The sequence below is a fragment of the Lampetra planeri genome, chromosome 33 (genome assembly GCF_965212315.1).
Source record: "Lampetra planeri chromosome 33, kcLamPlan1.2.h2, whole genome shotgun sequence".
Classification (NCBI taxonomy): domain Eukaryota; kingdom Metazoa; phylum Chordata; class Hyperoartia; order Petromyzontiformes; family Petromyzontidae; genus Lampetra; species Lampetra planeri.
Genome location: NC_136139.1, coordinates 8,827,391 through 8,851,332, shown reverse-complemented (window position 1 = coordinate 8,851,332; position 23,942 = coordinate 8,827,391). Strand labels below are relative to the sequence as shown.

General features: G+C 52.1%; 1 protein-coding gene and 1 long non-coding RNA gene across 6 annotated transcripts in view; one reads left to right on the top strand and one right to left on the bottom strand.

The window, feature by feature from the left end:
* Nucleotides 1-13,261, bottom strand: part of LOC144729757 (uncharacterized) — a 71,149-nt gene extending 57,888 nt beyond the window's left edge. The window contains exon 1 of the long non-coding RNA XR_013587759.1: nt 11,362-13,261. This is a non-coding gene — a long non-coding RNA (uncharacterized LOC144729757). The remainder of the gene's footprint in view (nt 1-11,361) is intronic.
* LOC144729755 (uncharacterized) lies at nt 1,671-23,724 on the top strand. Of its 5 annotated transcripts, XM_078610222.1 has the most exons (3): nt 1,671-5,814; nt 20,272-20,617; nt 21,334-23,724. In XM_078610222.1, exon 1 carries the CDS (start codon nt 1,738-1,740, stop codon nt 2,869-2,871), a length of 1,134 nt encoding a protein of 377 aa, XP_078466348.1. In that variant the 5' UTR covers nt 1,671-1,737; the 3' UTR covers nt 2,872-5,814; nt 20,272-20,617; nt 21,334-23,724. The 5 variants fall into 5 exon arrangements, 2 of the variants coding, with proteins under 2 accessions (XP_078466348.1, XP_078466347.1); XM_078610221.1 differs by having other exon boundaries at nt 20,272-23,724; XR_013587756.1 differs by lacking the exon at nt 1,671-5,814 and adding an exon at nt 17,990-18,140 and having other exon boundaries at nt 20,277-23,724.
* Nucleotides 23,725-23,942: the final 218 nt, after the last annotated feature.

Sequence of the window (23,942 nt, the reverse complement as noted above, 5' to 3'; positions counted from 1 at the left end):
ATGAAATAAAACTCGCGTGCCGGAGCGGAGTTGGACCGTCACATCAGTCCCGGGGCCGTGAGAGATGGGGGGGGTGGCGGCTTTTTGGAGGGGAGGGGGGAGACATTCACGCAGCAGTGCATAGAACACGGCTGCTGCTCACAGCCTGTATAGCAAGCTCACGTGACCTCCACAGTCACAAGAGGCCGCGACATTCACCACAATTCACAATGGAATTGGCACGTTCTGTTTACGTGACAACCCTTACTAGTTGGCTGTGTCGTGTGGTGACGGGTTTTAACGACACGTTTATATATTTACGCGATCTAAACCCCCCAAAAAACCCTTTATTATGGATTTGAAAAAGTCGCCACGACCTACACATGTGGAAATCGCTTGGATTCCCCTCCCCCCCCCTTTCTGGATCCCTCCGTTTTTTCCCTCCACATTTAGAATCAGCGTCACGCGTCTCGAGTATTTGCTTTGCTATAAATGTCCACGTGATGATAAGCCACTTCGCTGAGCTATCATTTGTGATTGCCAGGTCGCTTCTGAAAAAAATAAAGAGCTCAATATCTCAGTGGTTGAATACAAAAGAACGTTTTGAGTTTAGTAGATTCAATTGGCTGTGTCGGGGTGCAGGGGGAGCGTACGACAATTCTGTTGACAAACATCTGACCTTACGTGACTTTACCGAAAAAACCACGAGTATGAATCCTTGCAGTCACGAAAGCTTCAAATCTAGAAACATCTGACCCTCCCAACAACAACAACGACAACATATGTACATTAACAACAATTCCCGTAGCATTGAACGCGAAATCGCCCAAGCGTTAAATTCACCGCAGTGTCGAAAACACGAAAGGAATCGATGCTGCGAATCGAATCGCCGAGAGAGTGAATCTTCCTGGGCCTGCTTGGGGTTGGGAGAGCGGGGGATGAGGTGGGTGGTGGTGGTGGTGCTGGTGGTTGAAGGGGGTAAAGTTTAGACCGTAGGGTGCTGGGCCGAGCGGGGGAGAGACGGTGGGGGGGAGGGTGCGGGAGTTGATGATCGAGGCGGGGGGGGCAAGGGGTGGGTGATGGGGGGGAGGCGCCGTTGAAAGAATTCCAGCGTGCAAGAGGCCTGGAGATTGATTAGTGGGAAAGGGGCAGACGCACAAATGGGACTCTCCCTCCTCCTTCACCTCCCCCACCCCCGCCCCTCCCACTATACCCCCCTGTTTTTTTTACATTCCGACAGATGGGCACAAAATCACAGGCGCGGAAGCCTTGGGGGGGGTGGGGTGGGGAGCGAGAATCTGGTGGGAGGGGAGAGAGAGAGAGGCGAGGAGATGGGGGGAGGGGAGAGAGGCGAGGGAGCGGGTAACCATCAGCAGCAGCAGCAGCGACCTACACCAACCTACTCTGGCCGAGTTGTGGAAACCTCGGCGGAGCAATGGGAGGAGACCGGGGGGGGTGGTGATGATGGTGGTGATGGTGTAGAGGGGGTGAGGGCGACCGAGAGAATGGAGGAGGAGACGGCGGCGTGGGGGATGTTTTTTGTTGTGGTGCAGCCATTTCGCGTTGTGAGCGCCGTGGCGAAAAAGCAAGCATATGTACCCCCCCCCGTCTCTCCTCGTCCTCCCCTGCAGCCCCCCCCACGCCCCCCACCGCCCCCCTCCTCTTCCACCCCCTGAGCTTTGTACCCCGGTCTGCTCCGAGCCCATTCGCGAGGCGTGTGAACCCCACTCTGCATTTGTCGGCGCGCGCAAAAACTCCATGCCTCGCATGGCGTTCCCACACTCTCGCCAGAGACCCCGACCGCCCGCCCGCCACTTACACACCACCACCACCACCACACCCCCCTCTTCTTATTGCAACATCTTGTTCCCCTCTCCGCCTTATGTCCATGAGCTCTGGGTCCCCGCAGAAGCCGCTGCTTGTGATGTGAGAGCGCGGCCACGATGTCCCATTGCGTCGCTAGCAAGCAAGAGGCGCGGTGTGTCTGTGTGTGTGCGCGCGTGTCTCTGTGTGTGCGTGTGTCTCTGTGTGTGCGTGTGTCTGTGTGTGTGCGCGTGTCTCTGTGTGTGTGCGTGTATCTCTGTGTGTGTGCGTGTCTCTGTGTGTGCGTGTGTCTGTGTGTGTGCGTGTGTGTGTGCGTGTGTCTCTGTGTGTGCGTGTGTCTCTGTGTGTGCGTGTGTCTCTGTGTGTACGTGTGTCTGTGTGTGTGCGTGTGTCTGTGTGTGTGCGTGTGTCTGTGTGTGTGCGTGTGTCTCTGTGTGTGCGTGTGTCTCTGTGTGTGCGTGTGTCTCTGTGTGTGCGTGTGTCTCTGTACGTGTGTCTGTGTGTGTGCGTGTGTCTCTGTGTGTGCGTGTGTCTCTGTGTGTGCGTGTGTCTGTGTGTGTGCGTGTGTCTCTGTGTTTGCGTGTGTCTCTGTGTGTGCGTGTGTGTCTGTGTGTGTGCGTGTGTCTCTGTGTGCGTGTGTCTGTGTGTGTGCGTGTGTCTCTGTGTGTACGTGTGTCTCTGTGTGTGCGTGTGTCTCTGTGTGTGCGTGTGTCTCTGTGTGTGCGTGTGTCTCGGTGTGTGCGTGTGTCTGTGTGTGTGCGTGTGTCTCTGTGTGTGCGTGTGTCTCTGTGTGTGCGTGTGTCTCTGTGTGTGCGTTTATCTCTGTGTGTGCGTGTGTCTCTGTGTGTGCGTGTGTCTGTGTGTGTGCGTGTGTGTCTGTGTGTGTGCGTGTGTCTCTGTGTGTGCGTGTGCCTGTGTGTGCGTGTGTCTCTGTGTGCGCGTGTCTCTGTGTGTGCGCATGTCTCTGTGTGTGCGTGTGTGCTATGGGGGTCGTGTAACGGTTCGCGCGCCGCGCTGCGAATCCCGGCTCGCCGAGTTCGATTCCCGCTCACGGGTCGACACCGGTGACGATTATGTGAACCGGTGCTGAGGCTGCCTCTAGGTCGACTCAACCTCAAATCAGTGCCCAGCGTGGTCTGTAAACATCGCCACTGGAGGAGACGAAAGCGGCCGGGCGTGGTGTTGGTTTCACCCCCTCGTGTTCCGTGCCAGTCTTCATAGCTCCTATTAGCACGGTTGGCTACGTACGGTTCGAAAGAAGTTCAACATACATACATAGCTGCTCGCAAACAACACTTGCCCCAATAATAGGTGACAGGCTATATGGGGGATCTTTGTCTTTGTGGGTGGTTGTCCGCCGCTCCGATGGGGATGCGGTAACGTGCTGGCTAGAGTTCTGTGCTCAAGCCATGCTGCTTGTATGACCATACTTCACCACACGGGTTAGTTCCAGATAAATGTTCAGACATTAAGCGCCCTTCTATTACATCAACTGCGTATCCCGGACGCACGAGAGATGTTTTGGTTTGTAGAAGGAATACATCGTCATCACCACCACCACCCTATCGATACTCCGAAATATAACAATAATAATATAACATATTCTTAGTGTCTTTCGGTAAAGTCGCGTAGATAGGTTCAAAGAAAAGAATATGAATTCCTGCAGTCACGAAAGCTTTAAGTCAATAATAGAACACCAGTGACATAAACAGCACTTGCATGTGGAGCGGTGGTCACAGCCAACACCAGTAGTGCTATCTGAACCGATCCTGGGCGACACTGTCACCAACCCTGAACTGACCAGCGTGGTGAAGTGTGGTCAATCGACCTCCATGGCCTCGACTATTTTTGTAAATCCAAATTGGATTGCAGTGTAAAGTCAGAACTGGTGCGGCGTGCAAATATCAGCGCTGGGGAGACAAAGGCGGCCGGGCATGGTGGGGGCTATCAGTACCCATCTCGTGCGCCGTTCTGGCCTCAATAGGTGCTCACTAACAGCACGTGCCCCAATAATGAGTGGAGGCCATACGGGTGATCACAACAAATAGCAAACGAACAATGCCATACATTCGTCAATAAAACTGTGGCCTTGGAGGGAAATGTATACAGCAGGCAACGTTTCGGATAATGACAAATTTTCATCGCAAATAAATATAGGGGATACGATTTGCAGATTGCACTTCATACCATGAGGCCTAATGAGAATGATTTTAAAACGTTTCATCACGAGGCTGTGGCAAACCCCCACGTGCAACCGCCACGTGATTTCGAGCCGCCATTTTGTTTGTAGCCGCGTGCTCTGTGAAGCGCCCCGCACGTAGTTGACGCGTTCGAGCGTCGAGAGAGAGATCAGCTGACTCGTTGTGTTTGTATGACGCGCGGGGCAACGCCGACGGGCATGCCGCGGTGCTCTTTAAAGCGAGCTTTGAAACCCAACCAAGTGACCCGTTTAGCACCTCGTGTGTTAACTCATTGCACCTTTGAGCCCGTCGCAAGAAAGAGAGACAGGAAGAGGTGTGAGGTGTGAACACACACACCCCGTAGTTTCGTACTGCAATTGAAAGGCAGCCGCTCAGGCGCCGCCAGGAACAGCAAACTCATCATCAATAGCCATTATCAAGCCACTGTTGAATGGAGGCCTCCCCAAGCCCAATATATCTCTCACAGCTTCTGCGATGCAATAATCTACGTAGAAATTCACCAGTAACCTGTGGTACTGATGATGCACTGATATTTCATACGTGGGCTCTCACGGTCGATAGTATTACGTTTTGTAAATTTGTTTATTTAGGTGCCAGATCGTATAGGTATACTGTCAATTACAACTATAACCCTCCACCATCCGACACAGCCGACGATGAACTATTTATAATCTGGCGCAACAACAACCCATGACCACAACGTCTCGCGATGCTAATCCGCAGTGACGTGACAGTGGAGAGCGAACACTCAGTGAGGTCTCTGGCCAACTCGTTCAACGCACTTTTATTCAGGATTGTATCGAGTCGTTTCAGAAGAGGAGATCGACCCCGTCCATGGGACGGGCTGGTATATAGGTGTGCAGCCCGACAGACAAATAGGCGCGCTTTCATCTCGAACGCATTCAACAAATCGCATGTTTTTTTTTTATCTACGTGCCTGCCACACCGCCGTTATATAACTTTGTTTAGATTAAAGACGAACAAAGCTATGGACTCGTTTGATTTCTCTGAGTCTCGTCATCAAGAGGAAGAGGGGAACGACCCCGAGAAGACGGAACGAGCTGCTGTACGCGTCATCAAGGGATCGCGAGAGATGCTGACGACTTGACGGGGCACTCATCCAGCAGTGGATTGACCGTGGCTGCTGCTGCTGCTGCTGCTACTGCCGCCGCCACCGATGATGTTGCTATTAATGATCGGTATGGTAATTGAGTTAAAGTTGCAGCCCTGCAAGTGCTTGCTCACGTCTCATGCTGGCGGAAGGGTCTCCATAGCGCTCTGGGTATGGTTATTGCTTTACGGTGGCGCTGAACTCACTTTTGTAGCGAGAGACACTTTTTTTAGAAACCCGATAACGAAACCGCGCTCGGATTACCATCGTCAACAAGTTCCCGAAAGTTCCCAGAGACGATCTCTGCCCATTTCCCGAGCTCACTGCCCCCCCCCCTACACTCACTCCCACCACCGTGCACAACAAAGACAAAGATCGCCCGTATAGCCTCAACAGATTGGTTCGGGCAAGTTGTTGTTGTTCGCGTTAACGGCAAGTGCTGTATTCGCTGCCGTGCTACCCCTCCCCCCCACCCCACTCACAGCAGTGAATTCGCTGGTTTAGGCATGGGGGTCCTTTTGTGTGACAGCAGCTGCCAGCATCTGGAGCATAGCAGCGAGAACACAGCCGCCGCCGCCTCCAGTGATGAGGAGTTAAAGAAGCGTGGAGACACGGAGCACGCTTGGAATTACGATGAGACGCAGCCAGAGGATGCACGGACGCTGCGCATGTTGAAAAGTAGCGGTCTTTTCAAGGAAAGTAACACAATTGTGTGCGCAGATAGCAACACACATTTGTCGTTCACACCGCGGCATCTCGACAGAAAACACGCGTATGCATGTTGAACTTCTTCTGCGCCATACGTAGACAACTGTGCTCAACGGAGTTGCCGGGGGAGGGCAACAAACTAAACGTAAAACGCAGTTACATTTTGATTTAAAGCTTTCGTGACTGCAGGGATTCATATTCTTGGTTCTTTCGGTAAAGTCACGTAGAAGGGAAATAATAAAATAATAAAATAAGAACAATATATTGCTTTCTATTTTTATTATTTTATTCTTTCGGTAAAGTCACGTAGAAGGGAAATAATAAAATAATAACATAACTATATATTGCTTTGTATTTTTATTATTTTATTATTTCCCTTCTACGTAACTTTACCGAAAGAACCAAAAATATGTAAAACGCAGTTCTAAAGAAATTAGTTTTCAATGTATATTTAAAAAAAATACATATAATCCACATATTGGGCGACGTTTTGGGCAATTTCCCTTCGATATGCTTTGAAAACCCATCTCTTCAAAGTGGCCTTCCCTCTTAATTTTGGCCGGTTGCCCCTGGTTCTGTTTTTGTTTCCTGATTTTCATGCATCGCGGATTGGGATCCTATGATGGAATGCGCATTATAAATTGGAATTATTATATATTAAATAAGTGTGCTTGGGCAGCACACGTCTTGACTAGAAGGGACGATGGCCCGGTGGTCGAGACTAATTTCGGTGTGGCAGCTAAGGGAGGCAAAAACACGACTGAGAGAAGGTTCGCCGAGGAGTTGGAGCGATGCTGAAGTCAACTCGCGTGCCAGCGCGCTGCGTGGATCGCTGCATCGCACGGGACCGTGAGATCGAGATGGAGCGAGAGGTTTTCATCCAGCAGTGGATTCATCATCGCTGCTGCTGCTGATGATGCTGATGATGATGATGATGCTGATGATGATGATGATGCTGCTGCTGCTGCTGATGATGATGATGATGCTGATGAGGATGATGATGATGCTGATGATGATGATGATGCTGATGATGATGCTGCTGCTGCTGATGATGATGTTGATGATGATGATGCTGATGATGCTGATGGGTTAAGTAGACAGGCGGAAGGGAGGGAAGGAGTTACGGGGAAGAGGAGGGAAATCAGACGGAGGAGCAGAGCTCCGTTTTGCGTCGGCACACACGAAGACAGCACGTGGCTTATTGATATCAGCCTCTTGGCTTTTGACACCAACATGGGCCAAGAAGCAATACGTAAAAAAACGGACGATGAACTGAAACGTAACCAAACATAACGGAGTTCTACTGCGCGCATTTGACCGTCTGATAATGCTCCACGCACAATACCGCGTGCGTGCGTCTGCGCGCGCCGAGTCGAAGTGATGTTCGGGGTTTGGGGAGGGTGGCGGGGGTGGCGGTAGTGAAGTCTGGGCAAGGAAAGTTGCGAGGTGAGCGGGGGAGAGTGGTGGGGGGGGGACACGGTAGAGAGAGAGAGAGAAGATGTTGAATGGGAGATGAAACAGCCCCCTATATAAACCCCATTGTTGGGATTCCCACGGAAGGAAGGGAAGTGTAAATAACAGCGGCGGAGCGAGACACCAAAAAAAAAACCACACACACGCAACAAAATAAAAAGAAATGTGCCAGCCAGTGACGCGGCGTTCGAGCGAGGGATGGAGGGTGGGGACGAGGATCTGAGAGGTTTGAGTTCTCGGCGTGCCGAGCCCCAAGGCGTGAGTTCGGCCAGGTGACCTCCATCCCACCGCCCCTTTGAAGCCTCGTTCATTGCTTCCTGACCCAGCCAGGCGGCATCAAGACCACCCTTTGTCCCGACCCGGTCCTCGAGGGGGTGGGGAGGGTGGTGGAGGGGCGAGCGGGGGGGGGAACACTCGGGGAGGAGAAGGAGCGTGGGCGATGGAGCGAAAACAGGAAACTGCGTGCGTGGCCCAGGGAGGGCTGGATTCTGTGGCCATAAAAGCCCAAAAAAATAGAGCCGCGCTTTAAAGAGTGTCGAAGAGTTCCAAACTTGTGCGCGGGTGTTAATAATAATAATCATGAAAAAATAAACACATGCCCGGGGCCCTGTATCGCGAGACGCGATCACAAGAAAAGCCAAACTCGCGGCGCGTTAAAGTTATACAATCTCCCGCCGCTGACGGCAGCGCCGAGAAGGGGGGCCGGCTTCGGGTCGGGCGAACCGGGCCGGAGATGCGACTCCACGGGCCTCTCGCCCGCCGGCCCCATCGCTCGCTCGCTTGCTCGCCCCATCGCTCGCCCGCCCGCCCGATCGCTCGCTCGCCCCATCGCTCGCTCGCTCGTGTGAACTCCCGCACAGGCGCGCACGCGACAACGGACCGCGCTCTGCGGTTCCGATCGTGAAACCCACGCCACCTCGGACGTGCCTCGAAATGTTTACGGCCACGTTCCAAAAACGTCGGTGCGCGTAGTGCAATGGTGGTACGCGCCGCTCGAGTGCGTTCCTGTGCGCGGCTAACGTCGTGGCGAGCGATGCCTTGAACTAGTCCGCTACTCCACCCCATTCTTCCCGCTTCCCACCTACACCAAACCTTGAGCGACTCACACTGACCTGAGTGGTGAAGTATAGTCAAACCATCAGAATATCCCTCAAGGGCTTGGGGAGATTTTCATCCAACGGTGGATTGACAAAAGGGCTAATCTTGAGGGATCTCTACTGGCGGAATAATATATCACCATCTGCGTTCGGTTAAAAATTGATCTTTTCATTGCCCTAGCCAGTTCTTGACGAGACATTGGGTTCTTTGCTCCAAGAAAATAAATGAATGTAACCGTGTCGGAAATGTGCTTTGAATACCAAGCCGTATGTCCCGGATTAAATGACTCTTAAAGTTGCGTTTTTTTTTGGTCGGGCCGTGCCGTCGCCAGCAGAATTCCACGTGTTCGGCGAAGAACTCTCGCGAAAAAATTCGTCGAGTTAATATAATAATACTGCCACCCAGCACTGCGATTACTGAGCGAAATCGCCAATTCTACAACAGAAAAAACAGCCAGCGGGTGCCCAGTTAATACAAATAATAATACTGCCACTCAGCACTGCGATTACTGAGCGAAATCGTCAATTCTACAAAAGCAAAAACAACGAGCGCGTGCCCAGTTAATACAAATGATAATACTGCCACCCAGCACTGCGATTCCTGAGCGAAATCGCCAATTCCACAACAGCAAAAACAACCAGCGGGTGCCCAGTTGATACAAATAATAATACTGCCACTCAGCACTGCGATTACTGAGCGAAATCGCCAATTCTACAAAAGCAAAAACAACCAGCGGGTGCCCAGTTGATACAAATAATAATACTGCCACTCAGCACTGCGATTCCTGAGCGAAATCGCCAATTCCACAACAGCAAAAACAACCGACGCGTCTATTAATTAGTAACCATATGAAGCCGGCCTCGCCGAGTTTACTTTGAAAAGTAATTAAACAAAAGGGTTCTTTAGAACAAACAAATAAACACAATTAGAACTGAACGGTGGGGTCCGCGGTGGTGTGGCTTAGCCCCCCCCCCCGTTCCCTCCGCTGCTTGTCCCGCCGCAGCTGGGTTGGGCTCTTGCGAAAGAGTTTCGATAAAGGGCTCTGTGTGGGCTGACGGTGGTTGCGAGTGCTTTTCACCCCTTCTTCTGGCCCTATCTGTCAAATCTGACATCTCCGTGCCACATGTCACCACCAGCTCACAGCACAACACTTCCGATAAGCAAGAATCGCTGGGTTTTTTTTTCCTACTTGGAAACGTCTTTCGGAACAGTTGTTGTTTGACACCAGATGAACTTTGTAGCCGGCCAACCCACTTGTTTTTTACAAATATTTTTTCGTAATAATTATTTTTACCACGCTTTAAACGTATATTTATGTTTTTTGAGAATTCTGCGATTGGCAAAGTCATTAAATGAGGAATCCATTTGTAAGTCTCGCACAGCGTGCAGTGAATGGCTTTCGGAGGAAATTTTGCACCGAATTTCTCCCAGAGAACACAGTAGGAGGCGCACTTTCACACACGCACTCTACTATGAGATCGTTTGTCACGTGGCACTAAATCTTATTGGGTTTTTTTTCTCAGAGCTGGATATTTAGCAAAAATTTAATGTCGTGCAGTAATCAGTAACAAGATTGAGACTATTAATTCGCTGCACTTGAGGATGCGGTTCATTCACAACTTAGTCTACTTGAGTCCATGGGTCTCTATGCGAGTCTATGACTCTATATGTGAGTCTATGGGTCTCTAAGTACGGTTGACAATCATAAATCCAACTCTGTGAGAACCCGGTATATTCACGGTTGGGTGGCGAGAACCCAGATTCCAACCCAGAATTCCAGAGCATCTGGCTCATTATCTCTCATCTCTAGGCCACCTGGCCTCCTCTGTAGTTTGCAATATCAACCTAGGAGCTTGAGCCAGTGTTGTATGTAGATGTATGCTGAACTTCGTTCGCACCGGACGTAGCCAACCGCGATAATCGGACGTGTGGGGGAAGCACAACAATCTAAGCACAAAAAGCAGTTGTAAGGGAATTACTTTTCAATCGAGACGCTTTAAAAGTGCACAGCGCCGGTGGCTTCCTCATATCGGAAGAACATTCCAGACGGCCCCAGAAGCGCATCGGAAAGCGCCGCTGCTTTTGGCTAGTCATCATGTTGCTGCTTAACTTTTGTTATCGTCATCGTCATCAACAATTAATCCAGTACCTACACATGAACTAGTTCCGTCGCTCCATCTCCCCTCGGTTGGCCGTGCTCTTAGACGCGTTCCATTCCTCGGCTGCCCACTCCATTCGGATTCTCGGCCACCGGTCTCTTTCAGCCACCACGAGTCCTGCGAAAACCCACTTTACTTTCGTTAGCAGCGTGAAGGAGGTATTAGTTTGATAAATGATTTTCATTTGCAATTTCAATATTTTTTGTTTTAATCAGACCTCGGTTTTACAGAGAGAGGCAACGGGGGAACTGCATATCATTTTTCCTGCGTCAAATTGCGTATTTCTCAGTCTTCACAGCGTGTGGCTTGTGACATTGATAACGAGGACGAGTCGAAGCCAAACGGAACTTGGACTCGCTCACAATGAAGCTTGCCTTCAAGCCGATTTCATTCTGCAGTGAAATAAAACCGATGCATTTACGCGGAATTTGCCGCTGGCTGATATGTCGGCCTACTTGCGCAATATTCCTGCCAGAGATTGTAGGACGAGTATCTTGTCTTGCATCACTGCACCCGTAGACAGTTTGTGTCGTAACCGGAAGAATATAAATACTCAGTTTTCGGCACACGCACAAAAAAAACAAGGATGACTCTTTCGTCCATCCTCATCGCTCTCCGAACGCGCATCACTCCACCCACGTCGAGCGCTCGGTCGACACCAGGCTGGGCGTTCCGTCTCATTCACACTGCGTGCACCCACACACCACCACCACCACCACAACGAAGGTCATAACAGCACAACAACAAGCGACATTCGCCACTAAGTGGCGGTGACGTCACCACGACGCTTGTGCCAGGCTATGTGCACCTTGAAGCCACGTGAAGTGTCGAACGCCCGCTGGCAGGAGGTCACGGGGCAGACCCAGGTGCCACGGGTTGACTCACTCACTCATTCTCCCATCCACTCGGGCACTCACTGGCACACTCACAAACTAACTCACTGACACAGAGGCGAAAGAAACAGAACGCCCATGTTGTCTGAACAGACTGTTGGGTCACTCGCTCACTTCCCACTTACACATTCACTCACTCACTCGTCCACTCACCCACCCACTCACACATTCACCCACTCACCCATTCACCCACACACTCACACACTCACCCACTCACTCACCCACCCACTCACAAACTCACCCACACACTCACACACTCACCCATTCACCCACACACTCACCCACTCACCCACACACTCACCCACTCACCATACTGCAAGTCACCGCACTTCTCTCTCCGATTATTCCCTTCGACTGCTTCACTTAGGAACCGCCTCCCATCACCGTTCCCCCCCCCCCCAAAACTCTTACAATAATGATGCATTGCAACGTTGATAATAGTGCTGTTTGCTGCTGCCCGCTTGACGTTTTGGACCTTTGCACCTGTACTCAATAGCTTTGTAGAATATACACTGTCGTGAAACCCTAATCTTCAATTAGAACGTATTGCTATTTAAATTCCCGCGGTAAACATTCCGCCACTTAATTGTGTTTATCATTAAACAATTACACGTTAGATATGCCGACCCTATACGCTTGTTGCTTTTGACCTTTTGTCACTTAATAACGTTTGTTGCATCATCATCAAAATCATGATCTGCCATGGCTAATCCACTGCTGGATGAAGGCCTCCCCCAGGCCGTCGCCATCTCACGATGCAGCGGTCCACCAGACTCCTAGCCACGAGCCGATTTCGTCGCTCCATCTCCGCGGGTCGACGTCGTCACGGGCGGATTTCTCTCCTTTGGGCTGCCACGCCCTCATTAGTCTCGACCACCGTCCGTCATCCTTTTCTAGACATGTGTCGACAATCCATACATGCGATATGGCTTGCCTTTGTTCTCTAAAGTCCAAACCACGTGCTCCCCTCCCTCCCCCCACTCCCTACTTCTCCGTGCTTCTCCACACGCTCAACGGAGATACCCACGTGATCCCCCCCCACTCCCTCCCTCCCCCACTGCTTCTCCACACGCTCGACGGAGACTCCTACGTGTGACCGCCTCGTGCCTTTGGGGGCCGCCATTTTGTCTGTAGCCACGTGCTCTGTGAAGCGTCCCGCAGGTGTTTGGCGCGTTCGAGCGTCGAGAGGGAGAAAGACGGAGAGACCCGCTGACTCCTTGTGTTGCGTAACGCGTGGGACAACGTCGACGTCGACGGGGGGGGGGGGGGGCGTTGACCTTAAAGCAAACTTTGAAACCGAACCAAGTGCCCGATTAGCATCTCTTGTGTAACTCATCGCAGTCGCAACTCACCCGTTCCCTGCTGCTAACTCTAAACACTGTTTAGCTTCCTTTCCATTTGTCATATTCGTCGACGTCGTATGTTTAATACACGGTAGAGAGAGTGTTGTGTATCTGGTGTTCTTTCTTCCTCGGCACCTTAACTCACGACGCAACTTAAGGTGATCGCACCCAGGATGGTTTAGTTGCGATGAATGATGAATAAATAACGGTAAATGAGCCGTTATTTGACTAATTGAGTACTGATTAAGCAACTTCAGGAAGCAACACCAACAACAAGACACAACCTGTCTCAGCGAATGATGATGGTGATGAATATTCGCACCACCCCTCCACTCACCCAGACTCCCCCAAGATTGTGGCTGCGATCACGGTACGATAGTCACATACGCACTGTCTGTGGGATGCCTTATCGCCTGCCACTGCTTGGCTGCAGATGTCAGTTTCGTCAGAAATCCACAGTCGGGGAGGAGGGGGGGGGAAGGAGGGCGTTGGGGGGGGTTGAGGAGTTGGGACTCATTGGTTCCCGCTCTCGTCGACAAAGATCTACGGTCGGCGGCGAGAGACCACGGTGGCTTTGGCCGGGGGCCCTCGCGAGAGATGCGATGGCTGCGCCACTCTGGGCTTAACTGATTGGCACCGAGGCTTGTTGTTCGCGCACTATTTAATGGAAGTTGACTAAATTTGGCCGGGCAGCTAAATTGCTGTAATGGTTTTGGCATTAGGCCTATTCGACGGTCAGGACCAGGAAGCAATGAGAATGTTTGCGAGTTCAAATCCTGGTTGGGTGCGTGGACTCAACCCACCATCCATATGGGGGTTCGTAAAATGAGTACCACTGTCTGCGGGGAGGGGTGGTCAACATCCGTTGTTTTGTGGAATTTCCCTCGTTTGGTTCAGGGCTGTAAACAGGAGCTCAGCGCTGCCTCAATGCTCTTCCGTTGAGCAGGGAAATTGCTTTGACTTTGAGAGGCGACCGAGCGACCTTCCGAGCCGAGAGAGTCGTATTTGCTGGAGGCCCCGATGGAAGTCTCCTTGGTCCACCTATGGGGATCGGTGCCGGCGTCGAATGGAGGGTCTTATTTTGGTGATGCTGGAAATATTCTATATTTGAAATCCCACGAACTCAGAGAGATACGGACAGGAGGAGAGATGGAAGGGGAGAGAGAGGGGGGGGGTGGGTGAGAGAAGAGCCGAGCGAAAACAAACCTTAGCATCATTGCTCGGAGCTTGCCAAAGGACGTCTACGCATTCTTGTCGGGAGATCACAGGCAGGCTCGGGGTAGCGGAGAGGGGAAAAGAACGAAACGGTGTCGCAGCGACTGCGGGGATATCGATGGAGGCGCAAGGTGCCCCCTGCCCTGCAAGGAATTTCAACGATTTCCGTTCCCTCCGCAACAAAAAAAACTTAACATTTCCACTGCGCTGATCTCACCGGCACCGATGTGCGAGTGTGTGAGCGAGTGTTTTGTGTGTTTCTCTCGTGGGGGAGTGGTTGCGCAGTGGTCAGGGCACTACCCGCTTGTCTCGATACCCCCTCTGTGCTTTCCAACCTGAGTTTGATTCCTGGCCACAGGTGACGCCAGCGGTGGGTGGTAGCAGCACCGACGCTCACCTACCCACTCACTCATGTACTTGCGCACTCATCCACGCACTCACTCACTTACCTGCCCTCTTGCTCACTCACCCGGTTCACCCGCCAAATAACTCATTCACTCCCGCGCTCGCTCAATCATCTGGCGAACTCGGAAGTGCATTTCTGAAGTCGGCCACCCACTCACCCACTCAGCCACTTTCCTACTTACCCACTCACCCACCGACTCACTCGCTCACCCACTTGCCCACCCACTCACTCACTCACCCGATCACTCACCCACTCACCCACCGACTCACTCACTCACCCACTTGCCCACCCACTCACTCACCCAATCACTCACCCACCCGCACACTCGCTCGCTCGCTCGCTTGGCGAAATCTCCCTCCATTTCTGGAGTCCTCCCATCGCTTCCCTTCCCCCACCGCGCCCGCTGGCTCGAGTCCCACGGCTCTGGGACAGCGCAAGTGGATGCCACGTGGGCGATGGGGACACACGCGCGAGCACGCAACCTCCATTTCACACGCAGCGCTCAATCTCGTCACTCGCGCGTTACTCGCCCGCCGCTGAGTGCCGTTCTTGTTGCCGGCGTCTTAGCCGGGAGGGTTCGCACGCATCTCACACATTGCAGGCATTTCTCTCTCCTCCTCCTGCTGCTGCTGCTTCTTCTCGCCCCTGCGTGGTTGGTTTCGGTTCGAATCGAGTGTGCGGTAGTGGCACATGACACTGCCACCGAACAATATCGATCTTACAGCTCTCTCCTCGGATGTGTTGTCTGGGTTGTACCGCGGTGTCGGTTCGGCACGACTTCCGACGTTTCGCTCCGAGTCGCCTTGGCAGGGAAGCGTTTTCAGGGAAGTCTATTCACCTCCCGAAGTTAGCCTCCCGGGCGATACGGGCAACAGCGAAAACCTCAGAATTAATGTTAATGTTTGGAGAATGAGTTGGATGAGCTGGTGGGTGTTTGGTCGAGTGAATTGGTGAATTATGGGGGAGTAAATTATGGAGTGGGTGTGTGAGTAAGTGAGTGGTTGGGTGGGTGGTTGGGCCAGTGAGTGGGTGAGTTAGCGGATGAGTGAAATACTCAGTGGGTGAGTACGTGAGTAAGCGAGTGGGTGGGTAGGCGAATGAGTTGGTGAGTTAATAGGTGAGTTAATAGGTGAATTAATAGCTGAGTGGGTGAGTGAGCGGGTGGTTGGGTGGACGAGTGAGTTGGTGAGTTAGTGGTTGTTTGGGTGACTATGTTAGTGGAATTGGGTTGGCATTTCCAAAGTACCGACAGGGCCAAGTCAGAAGAAGAGGTCAACGGGCAATGGTGCAGCACTGGAATTGATGGCTCGGACCGCTGCCGACGGCAGTGGCCTCCACTAAAGGGGGCTCTAGAGGGGGAGGCTCTCCTCTAGAGGACGTTTGGCCTACTTCTCCAGACTTAAACCGCGCCAAGTGCGGTCTACGCTCCTGAAATGCGTCGGGCTCTTGCGAGATAACTCAAAGTGTTTGCGCAGACTCCCCGAGAACGATATTGGAGGCCGAATGAAAATGTCACGCCACGAAATAAGCTGGCGAGTAGTAGTCGGGCGGATTGTTAAACCCGCGCGCGCGAGAGAGAGAGAGAGAATGACGGCTTGGTGTTTGGGAGGAGGCCTTCGACCAGCAGTGGATAGATCATGGCTCATGGCCATGATGCTTGTCGACACGTGACGAGGAATGATGATGGACGTTCGCGCAGTCTCGCCGAACCGTTTAGGGGATCATCCACGTCGATAGATTCCAACACATCCGGAATGTTCTAGAAGTCGGCCAGGATCTTTGAGTTGTTAGAGGGAGAAAAAAATGTATCCTCGAAATCCTGGGCTTATTCAAGGGTGGATGAGGTGGGGGGGGGTTACCCCGGCATATCGTTTTTCTTACCAAACCGCCGTTATTTCCACGAAGACCACCACATTTGGCTCTGTTTACAAACTGTGCTACGGAAATAGACATGCTGTTATTTATAATCGCGTTTATTACGCGCAAGTTTACGGCGAAAGCAAATCTATCAAAGTAAAAAAAAGGTTAAAAACGACACCCGTAAATTACGAACTAATTCTGGAACTGTATAGCCGTCTGTCTATCTTATATCGTATGACCGGGACACGCTTACGAACGAGACGGTACGGGTTGTTGTTGTTGTTGTTGTTTGGGCGAGCCACCCCCGGTGGCTTCCCGAGACGCTGAGTGGAGACACGCGAAGTCAAGAGTGTGTGGCGGGTGTACGTTTCACGTTTCCACTTTTTTCGCACCGTGCGTAGACAAAACCACGTGGCAATCGGTGACATTCAACGTCGTCACTGCACGGTCACGAATCTGGGGCCGGATTTGCACCGTGTGGGGGGTGGGTGGGGGGTCTCGGCTTTGCTCGCTCTCACATTTTTTGAGCATTGGCCTCGGAGAAGGCCTTTCATCCAGCAGCGGATTGACTGTGGCTGGATCGAGTCAAATCGAGGAGATGTTTGTCGAACGAGGTGTTATACGAACTCTCTCGAGACCACGAATAGCGGTTCGCTTGCGAGGGTGACGACAGTAACAATGTACGGCGAGAAAACAAACAGAAATCAGAGCAAAAAAAACTATTGTGTCGATGTTGTCTGTTGTTGTTGTTTTTCTTCATCGGGAATCGAACTCGGGTCACCGGGCTTCGTAGCGCGCAGTTCGGAAAAAATAACCACCGCGCTCAAACCGTTCACCAACAAACCCGGGTACGCGAGATCACGTCCCTGGCGCGATACCAACACTGTGCCGCCATCCCCACATACCCACATACCCTTCGCTGTGCATGAATGGACATAATGGCATGTAGCTGACACACACACGCACGCACACACACACACAGGCACACACACACACGCACGCACACACACACAGGCACACACACACACACGCGCGCGCGCACTCTTCAAGCGCCGCCTTGCTTGCGCTCTGTGTCCGACCCATTCCGGCACAAAGACGCCGGCTTACAACTGCATCTATGCATGTGCTTAGTCACCCACACTGACTGGCCCATTATGAAGAGGCTCTGGGAGCCCAGGGTTAGCGGGAGAGCTTCGCTCGCCCTGATATGCATATCAAAAGTCCCCCGGGCTGCTATTAGCTTAGCTTCCCAGCTTCTCCGCACAATGCTCGCCTTTGTCAGGCTGGGCTGCATGTCAGCTGTGTGCGTGCGCGCGCGCGCGTGTGTGTGTGCGTGCTGTGTGCGCGCGTGTGTGTGTGTGTGCGTGCTGTGTGCGCGCGCGTGTGTGTGTGTGCGTGCTGTGTGCGCGCGCGAGTGTGTGAGCGCGCGCGCGTGTGTGTGCGTGCTGTGTGCGCGCGCGAGTGTGTGAGCGCGCGCGCGTGTGTGTGCGTGCTGTGTGCGCGCGCGAGTGTGTGTGCGTGCTGTGTGCGCGCGCTAGTGTGTGAGCGCGCGCGCGTGTGTGTGCGTGCTGTGTGCGCGCGCGAGTGTGTGTGCGTGCTGTGTGCGCGCGTGTGTGTGCGTGCGTGCTGTGTGCGCGCGCGAGTGTGTGAGCGCGCTTGTGCAAAAAGCGCGTGAACGTGTGCGTGTGTACGCGGCGGGTGGGTGGGTTGGTGGGGGGGGGGAGCGGTGGTGCAGAGGTTAGCGCATTGCGCTACGAACCCGGCGACCCGAGTTCGATTGCCGCTCACCACCAATAACAGTGGCGAATATTTGAGGCGGTGTCCTGGGCCTCCCGTAGGTCGACTCAGCCGTAAGCGGATGTGCTTTGCGGTGCGTAAAACATCAGTATTGGTGGAAGACAAAGGCGGCCGCGCGTGGTGATGTCCACCCCTCCCCAACTCTCGGTGCCGTGTCTTCATACGCGCGACTCCCCAACAGCGCTTGCCCCAACATTCTTGTCGAAGGCCGTACGAGGGGATCTTTGTGCGAGTGCGTGCGAGTGCGTGCGTCGTCGTAATTGTACGCACATGTTGGACCGTGAGTGGTAGTGTGTGCGTGGGTGTGCGTGGGCGCGCGTGTGAATGTGTGTCTTGGAAAGGCATTCTCAGTGGCGGTGCTAGTGTTGGTGCTCGCTAACATCACTCGCCCAGATGGTCTGTTTTAAAAAAAAAAAGACAAGGTGCTATACGGGGGATCTTTATCTTTGGCTTTGATGGTTGGCGTGCCCAGTCGAGTTGCAATGCGATGCAGGCGTCGACTCCTGACCAGCGCCGGCGGTGATGAGTTACCTCCCTGTTAAGTTGGACCACCTCTAGGTCGACTCAGCCTAAACACACGAAATGTGTGAGAACCAATGTGCGTGTGGTGTGTATGGTACGTGTTACTGAGCGCGGTCTCTCCGGGTCAGCGACCAGTTAAACGTTTACACGCCCGGCACACCACATCGAGTGCAGTATGCTGCTATCGCTATGAATGCGGTTGTCAGTCACGTGCCACCTACTCGAGGAAGCCGAACAATACTCGTCGATAATCGTAGCCCTGAGTGAGTCTGTGGGTCCCTATGCGAGTCTATGGAGGTCTTCATGAGACCTATGTGTTTCTGTGTGAGTCTACGTACGTTATTGTGTCTCTATGTGAGAACAGAGCGTTATATCAGTCCCGGCACGCCGCATCTAGTAAACCTCTCTCGCTGCGGCTCTTATCCACGTGACGCCCGGCACACCACGTCCAATTTACCTTTGGCTGTTGGCTACCAGTCGCGTACCAGAGGTATGTTAAACCTCGGTTTACCTGTGCGTGGCGTTCACCAATCTCATCTCGAGCACATCCGTTGTGTTGTTAACAATCAATTAATAACTAGGCGAACACTACGTCTACCGTCGCATATCGGTCACTCCGCGTAAATAATAATAATAACAACAACAACCGTATTCCTTTTACAACCCTTCAGCCCCACGGCCTTGTGGGAGCGCATCATTTCAGCAGCATTGTTTCAGCACAAGCAAAACTCTGGACCGGATTCGACGCAGAGTGTCTCCATCAGCATCGTCAGGATTCCGTGAATCCGTGCTGGCGGACTGCCGATCTTACAGGCAAAAGACCCTTGCCCTAATATCATCGGGGGTCCTAGATCGACGCGTCATTATGTGGGGGTGCATAACCACCAGCGTCGTGGTGGAGGATATGAAGACGATTTCGATTTAAAGCTTTCGTGACTGCAGGGATTCATCTTCTTGGTTCTTTCGGTAAAGTCACGTAGAAGGGAAGTAATAAAATAATAAAAATAAAACATAATAAAATAATTCTCACGACGTTTCGGCTTGCGTTGTGGCCGAAACGTCGTGAGAATTATTTTATTATGTTTTATTTTTTATTATTTTATTACTTCCCTTCTACGTGACTTTACCGAAAGAACCAAGAAGATATGAAGACGAGTTCATCGGCACTGATTCCAGCAAGTCTCGACTGCTGATGAGACTGCTGGCGGGGTGTTGCTCATGCTGAGCCAATTGTGACGAAGTTGTGCACTCCCACAATGCCGTGCGTGCGTGCGGCTGATGGATTGTGTAAGAAATGTTTTGACTTATTTGTTGTTTTTGTTGAATGTGGAGAGACGGCTATGTTGAAGAATGCGTATATTTTGAGTCAAGCTTTATTTAAAAAGTTGACTTGATCAGAATTAGAGAAACATATATACACGCATATTTATTCAGGCGTAAAAGGAGGTGCTTTAGAACGATGTAGTTTGTTTGTGTGTGTGGGTCTGTGTGGGTGTGTGGGTCTGTGTGTGTGTGTGGGTCTGTGTGTGTGTGTGTGGGTCTGTGTCTGTTTGGGTGTGTGGGTCTGTGTGGGTGTGTGTGGGTCTGTGTGGGTCTGTGTGTGTGGGTCTGTGTGTGGGTCTGTGTGTGTGGGTCTGTGTGTGTGTCTCTGTGTGTGTGTGGGTCTGTGTGTGTGTGTCTAGAGAAGAGATGGAGTGATGTGGTACATGAGGACGTGGAGCTGAGTGTACTTGCCGATGACAGGTACCAGCGGTGTCAAGATCGGCCTCTGTGGAGGAGGCTCGTGAAGGACGCTGCTTCTGGGCAGTTGGAGCCTGGAGGCAGTCGCTCTCCAACAACAACGGAGGGCGGAGAAGCGACGCTCACAACAACGAGCGGAGCGCCGGGTGGCTAAAGCACAGCAAGTTGGCACAGTAGGGGGGCACAGGTGGTGCATCAGCCAGTCATCTCAGTCAGTCGACCCGTGGCACCTGGGTCTGCCCCGTGACCTCCTGCCAGCGGGCGTTCGACACTTCACGTGGCCTCAAGGTGCACATGGCCTGGCACAAGCGTCGTGGTGACGTCACCGCCACTTAGTGGCGAATGGCGGTTGTTGTTGTGGGTCTGTGTGGGTGTGTGTGGGTCTGTGTGTGTGTCTGTGGGTGTGTGGGTCTGTGTGTGTGTGTGGGTCTGTGTGTGTGTCTGTGTGTGTGTAGTTCTGTGTGTGTGTAGTTCTGTGTGTGTGTCTGTGTGTGTGTAGTTCTGTGTGTGTGTGTGTCTGTGTGAGCTCCTGGGGAGAGGTAGTGTAGCGGTTAGCGCGCTACCAACCCGGCGAAACGAGCTCGATTCCTGCTCACGGCCAACATCAGTGACGATTATTTGAACCGGTCCTGGCCCTCCCTTAGGTAGACTCGGCCTCAAATGAGTACCCGATAGCTGTGTGTAAACATCTCCACTGGGGAGACAAAGGCGGCCGGGGGTGGTGCTGGCCAGCCCACCCACTCGTGTGCCATGCCGGCCTTCATAGGTGTTCCTCGCGAACAGCACTTTCCCCAACGGTCTGTTGAGGTTATAGGGGGGATCTTTGTCTGTGGAGTGAGTGGCTGTGGATTCTGTTCGGTACAACACACGAGACCACTGTCGCAACGCACAAAGGAACACAAGGGGGCATTGACAAAGATGCCACCACTATTATGTATTTTATAAATTAATATTTCCATAAATACCGAGAGTGATTTTTTTTCCCATTCCACATTCATAAATAGCGACCAATCTGACGGCTCGACGTCGATAGCAGAGGTTTCAACAAATTTAGTTTAAAAACAAAAAAAGTTACTACCACGCCTTTGTTAATGCGCCGCTGGATGAAGACGACTTGCTGTGCCGACGTCAGTCGTGGAGGGGTGACGTTGACCATACTTCACCACGACGGTCCAGTACCAGTTGGCGAAGTGAAGGTGGCCCAGTTTGCCGTGAACAGCGAATCAAACTCAGCTCGCTGGGTTCAAAGCGCGGTGAGCGAGCGAACCACTCCGACACCGCCGCCTCTGAGAAATGAATACGATTGTACAAATGGTTTGGGAATGCTGCTGCTGCACAAGAAAAACAACAGCAACAACAACATTAATAATAAAAAAACACAACACATGGAACAAATATTTCGAGGGTTTTTTCTCTTTCAAGATTGACCTACATGTGACGGATTCCATCCCATCACAGACGGTTTTCGTTGGAAAATGACCTACAAGTGACATAGCCAATTCAATCACGAACGAAGTCGATAAAATTACGCAGCACGCTGGTGGTAAAGTTCAACACTTGACACAACATTTACACGCATCGCAGCTTTATTAGCTTGTCAAAACTGTAACTTCTGCGATAGCGGCCACTAAGCAATGAATCCCCACGTTCACTGGAGTCCCCTGTCTCCTTCCCGGCCTCCCTCTGATGCCCGGTACCCTCTGGGCATGGCGTGAGCGAACAGCACGCTGTGTGCGTGACCAGGCCCCCCTCCTGCAACAGAAATACCGCAAACTTTATCCAAAATTATATAAAAACGACCGCGGCTTTTCTGTGAACCGAGATTCACAATGCACTTTCTCAAGAACCTCCCAATCCAGGCAGCAAAAAAAAAGGACTTTCGTTCCGAATTATTCCGGTGCTGGGATTTTTTTGTCGATTTTTTTTCTTCTTCAAAACTAGCAAATCTGGGCCGTGACGCCGAAAAAAAAAACTCCACAAACAAAGGGCCGACTTCTTTGAGACGGATTCACAGGCGGCTTGACACACATTTACATCTTCGCGGCTTAGTGCGTGGAGCCAAACGCGGCGTGAGCTAGCCAACGTGAGTTAGATCCCGACCCCTGACGCCCGCTGTATATTTGGAGTCCGCGTTTCTCTCTCTCTCTCTCCCGGTGGATTTCTTTCTGGGTCCTCCGGGGTTTCCGTCCCCATTTATAATCAGCGTGCGTTAATCGTATTTGGTCGCTATGAATGTTCACATGATAGACCGCCACTTCGTTAAGCTATCATTTGTGGCCAAGTCGCTTCTGAAAAAGAGCTACATAGCTCAGTGGGCCTTACCTGGTAAAATAAAAATTAAAACTGAGTTTAGTTTTAGTTAAGTGTGCAGGCGGTGCAACTGCACAGGCCGAAGGGGCCCAGGGCAGAGAAGGCGTTTGGGTGAGGTCACAGTAAGGAGCACACGTGGTGCATCTGTCAGTCATCTCAGTCTGTCAGTCATCTCAACCCCATAGCACATGAGTCTGTCCCTTGACCTCCTTGCCAGCAGCGAGCCTTCGACACTTCATGTGGCCTCAAGGCATACCTAGTCTTGCACAGGCGCCGTGGCGACACCACTTAATAGCGAAAATAAGTTATTTGTTGTTGTTACGGACCCAACGAAAATGATGGAGGTATCATGAAAGGAGAGAAGAGGTGATACAGAAATGTCGTGCAAATCATGGAGATGTAGGCAAGAGAGAGGAAAGACGAGCCATCCACTCACTATATGTCACATGGAGTGTTACGTTTCGTAGGATCTCAATTCGGTCCCTATTTTGTCAAGACTCCCTTGAGCTTCGAGGGTTCCCTAAGCTTTTGCTGCGTTGTCTCGTGCTTAGCGCCACGAATTACCACGTGGAGAAGCAGAGTGGTGGTGGTTGTGGGCGGGAGGGGGGAGGGGTGAGTGGGTGAGTGAGTGGGTGAGTGAGTGAGTGGGTGGTTATAACAGGAGACACTGTCCAGGCTTAGAAGCCGTGGGATCATCTGAAGTTGAGCCGCACAATGGAATCATCTCGACTGCCTTAATTGCTCTCGGTGCCCTACTCGTGCTGCTCGCTAACAGCACTCGTGGCTCGCAGAGCCAACAACCATGCCCCCCCCCTCCCACACCCACCCACCCTCCCCCGATAAAACCCCACATCATCTGCACCGTTGACCTTTGACATTTGTCTGTGAACTTGACATTTGCGAGGACATCGTGTGCTCTGACGGGCCCAGCATGTGAAGCGACGAAAGAGCGGTGCGGTAAGACTTTCAGCAACTTTAGTGCGTATATATATATTATTTTTTACGTTTTACGATCGGCGTATTGTACCGGGCTCGCGTTGAAGTTGCCATTTAAACATAAAAATAAACACATTCATTCTTTTGGACTTTTTTTTTTACTGCCCACAATTTCATCCCGTCGGCGCCGCGTCACGAGACGGGGGACAGCCCTTCGGATTTCATCGCCGGGGAGGCAGGGCCCCGGACACTTCGCGTTAGAGAATTTTGCCCCACGGAAGCGAACGTTGCAGAGCTACCGCCGAGAGCGCTTCGTCAGGGCGACACTCTGCTCCACACCGGAGGAGGCAGCGTTTTCCCACCCGCA

What these genes read in the sequence shown, in the direction of transcription:
- LOC144729755 (XM_078610222.1), top strand. Translation starts at nt 1,738, where the DNA reads ATGCCTCGCATGGCGTTCCCACACTCTCGCCAGAGACCCCGACCGCCC.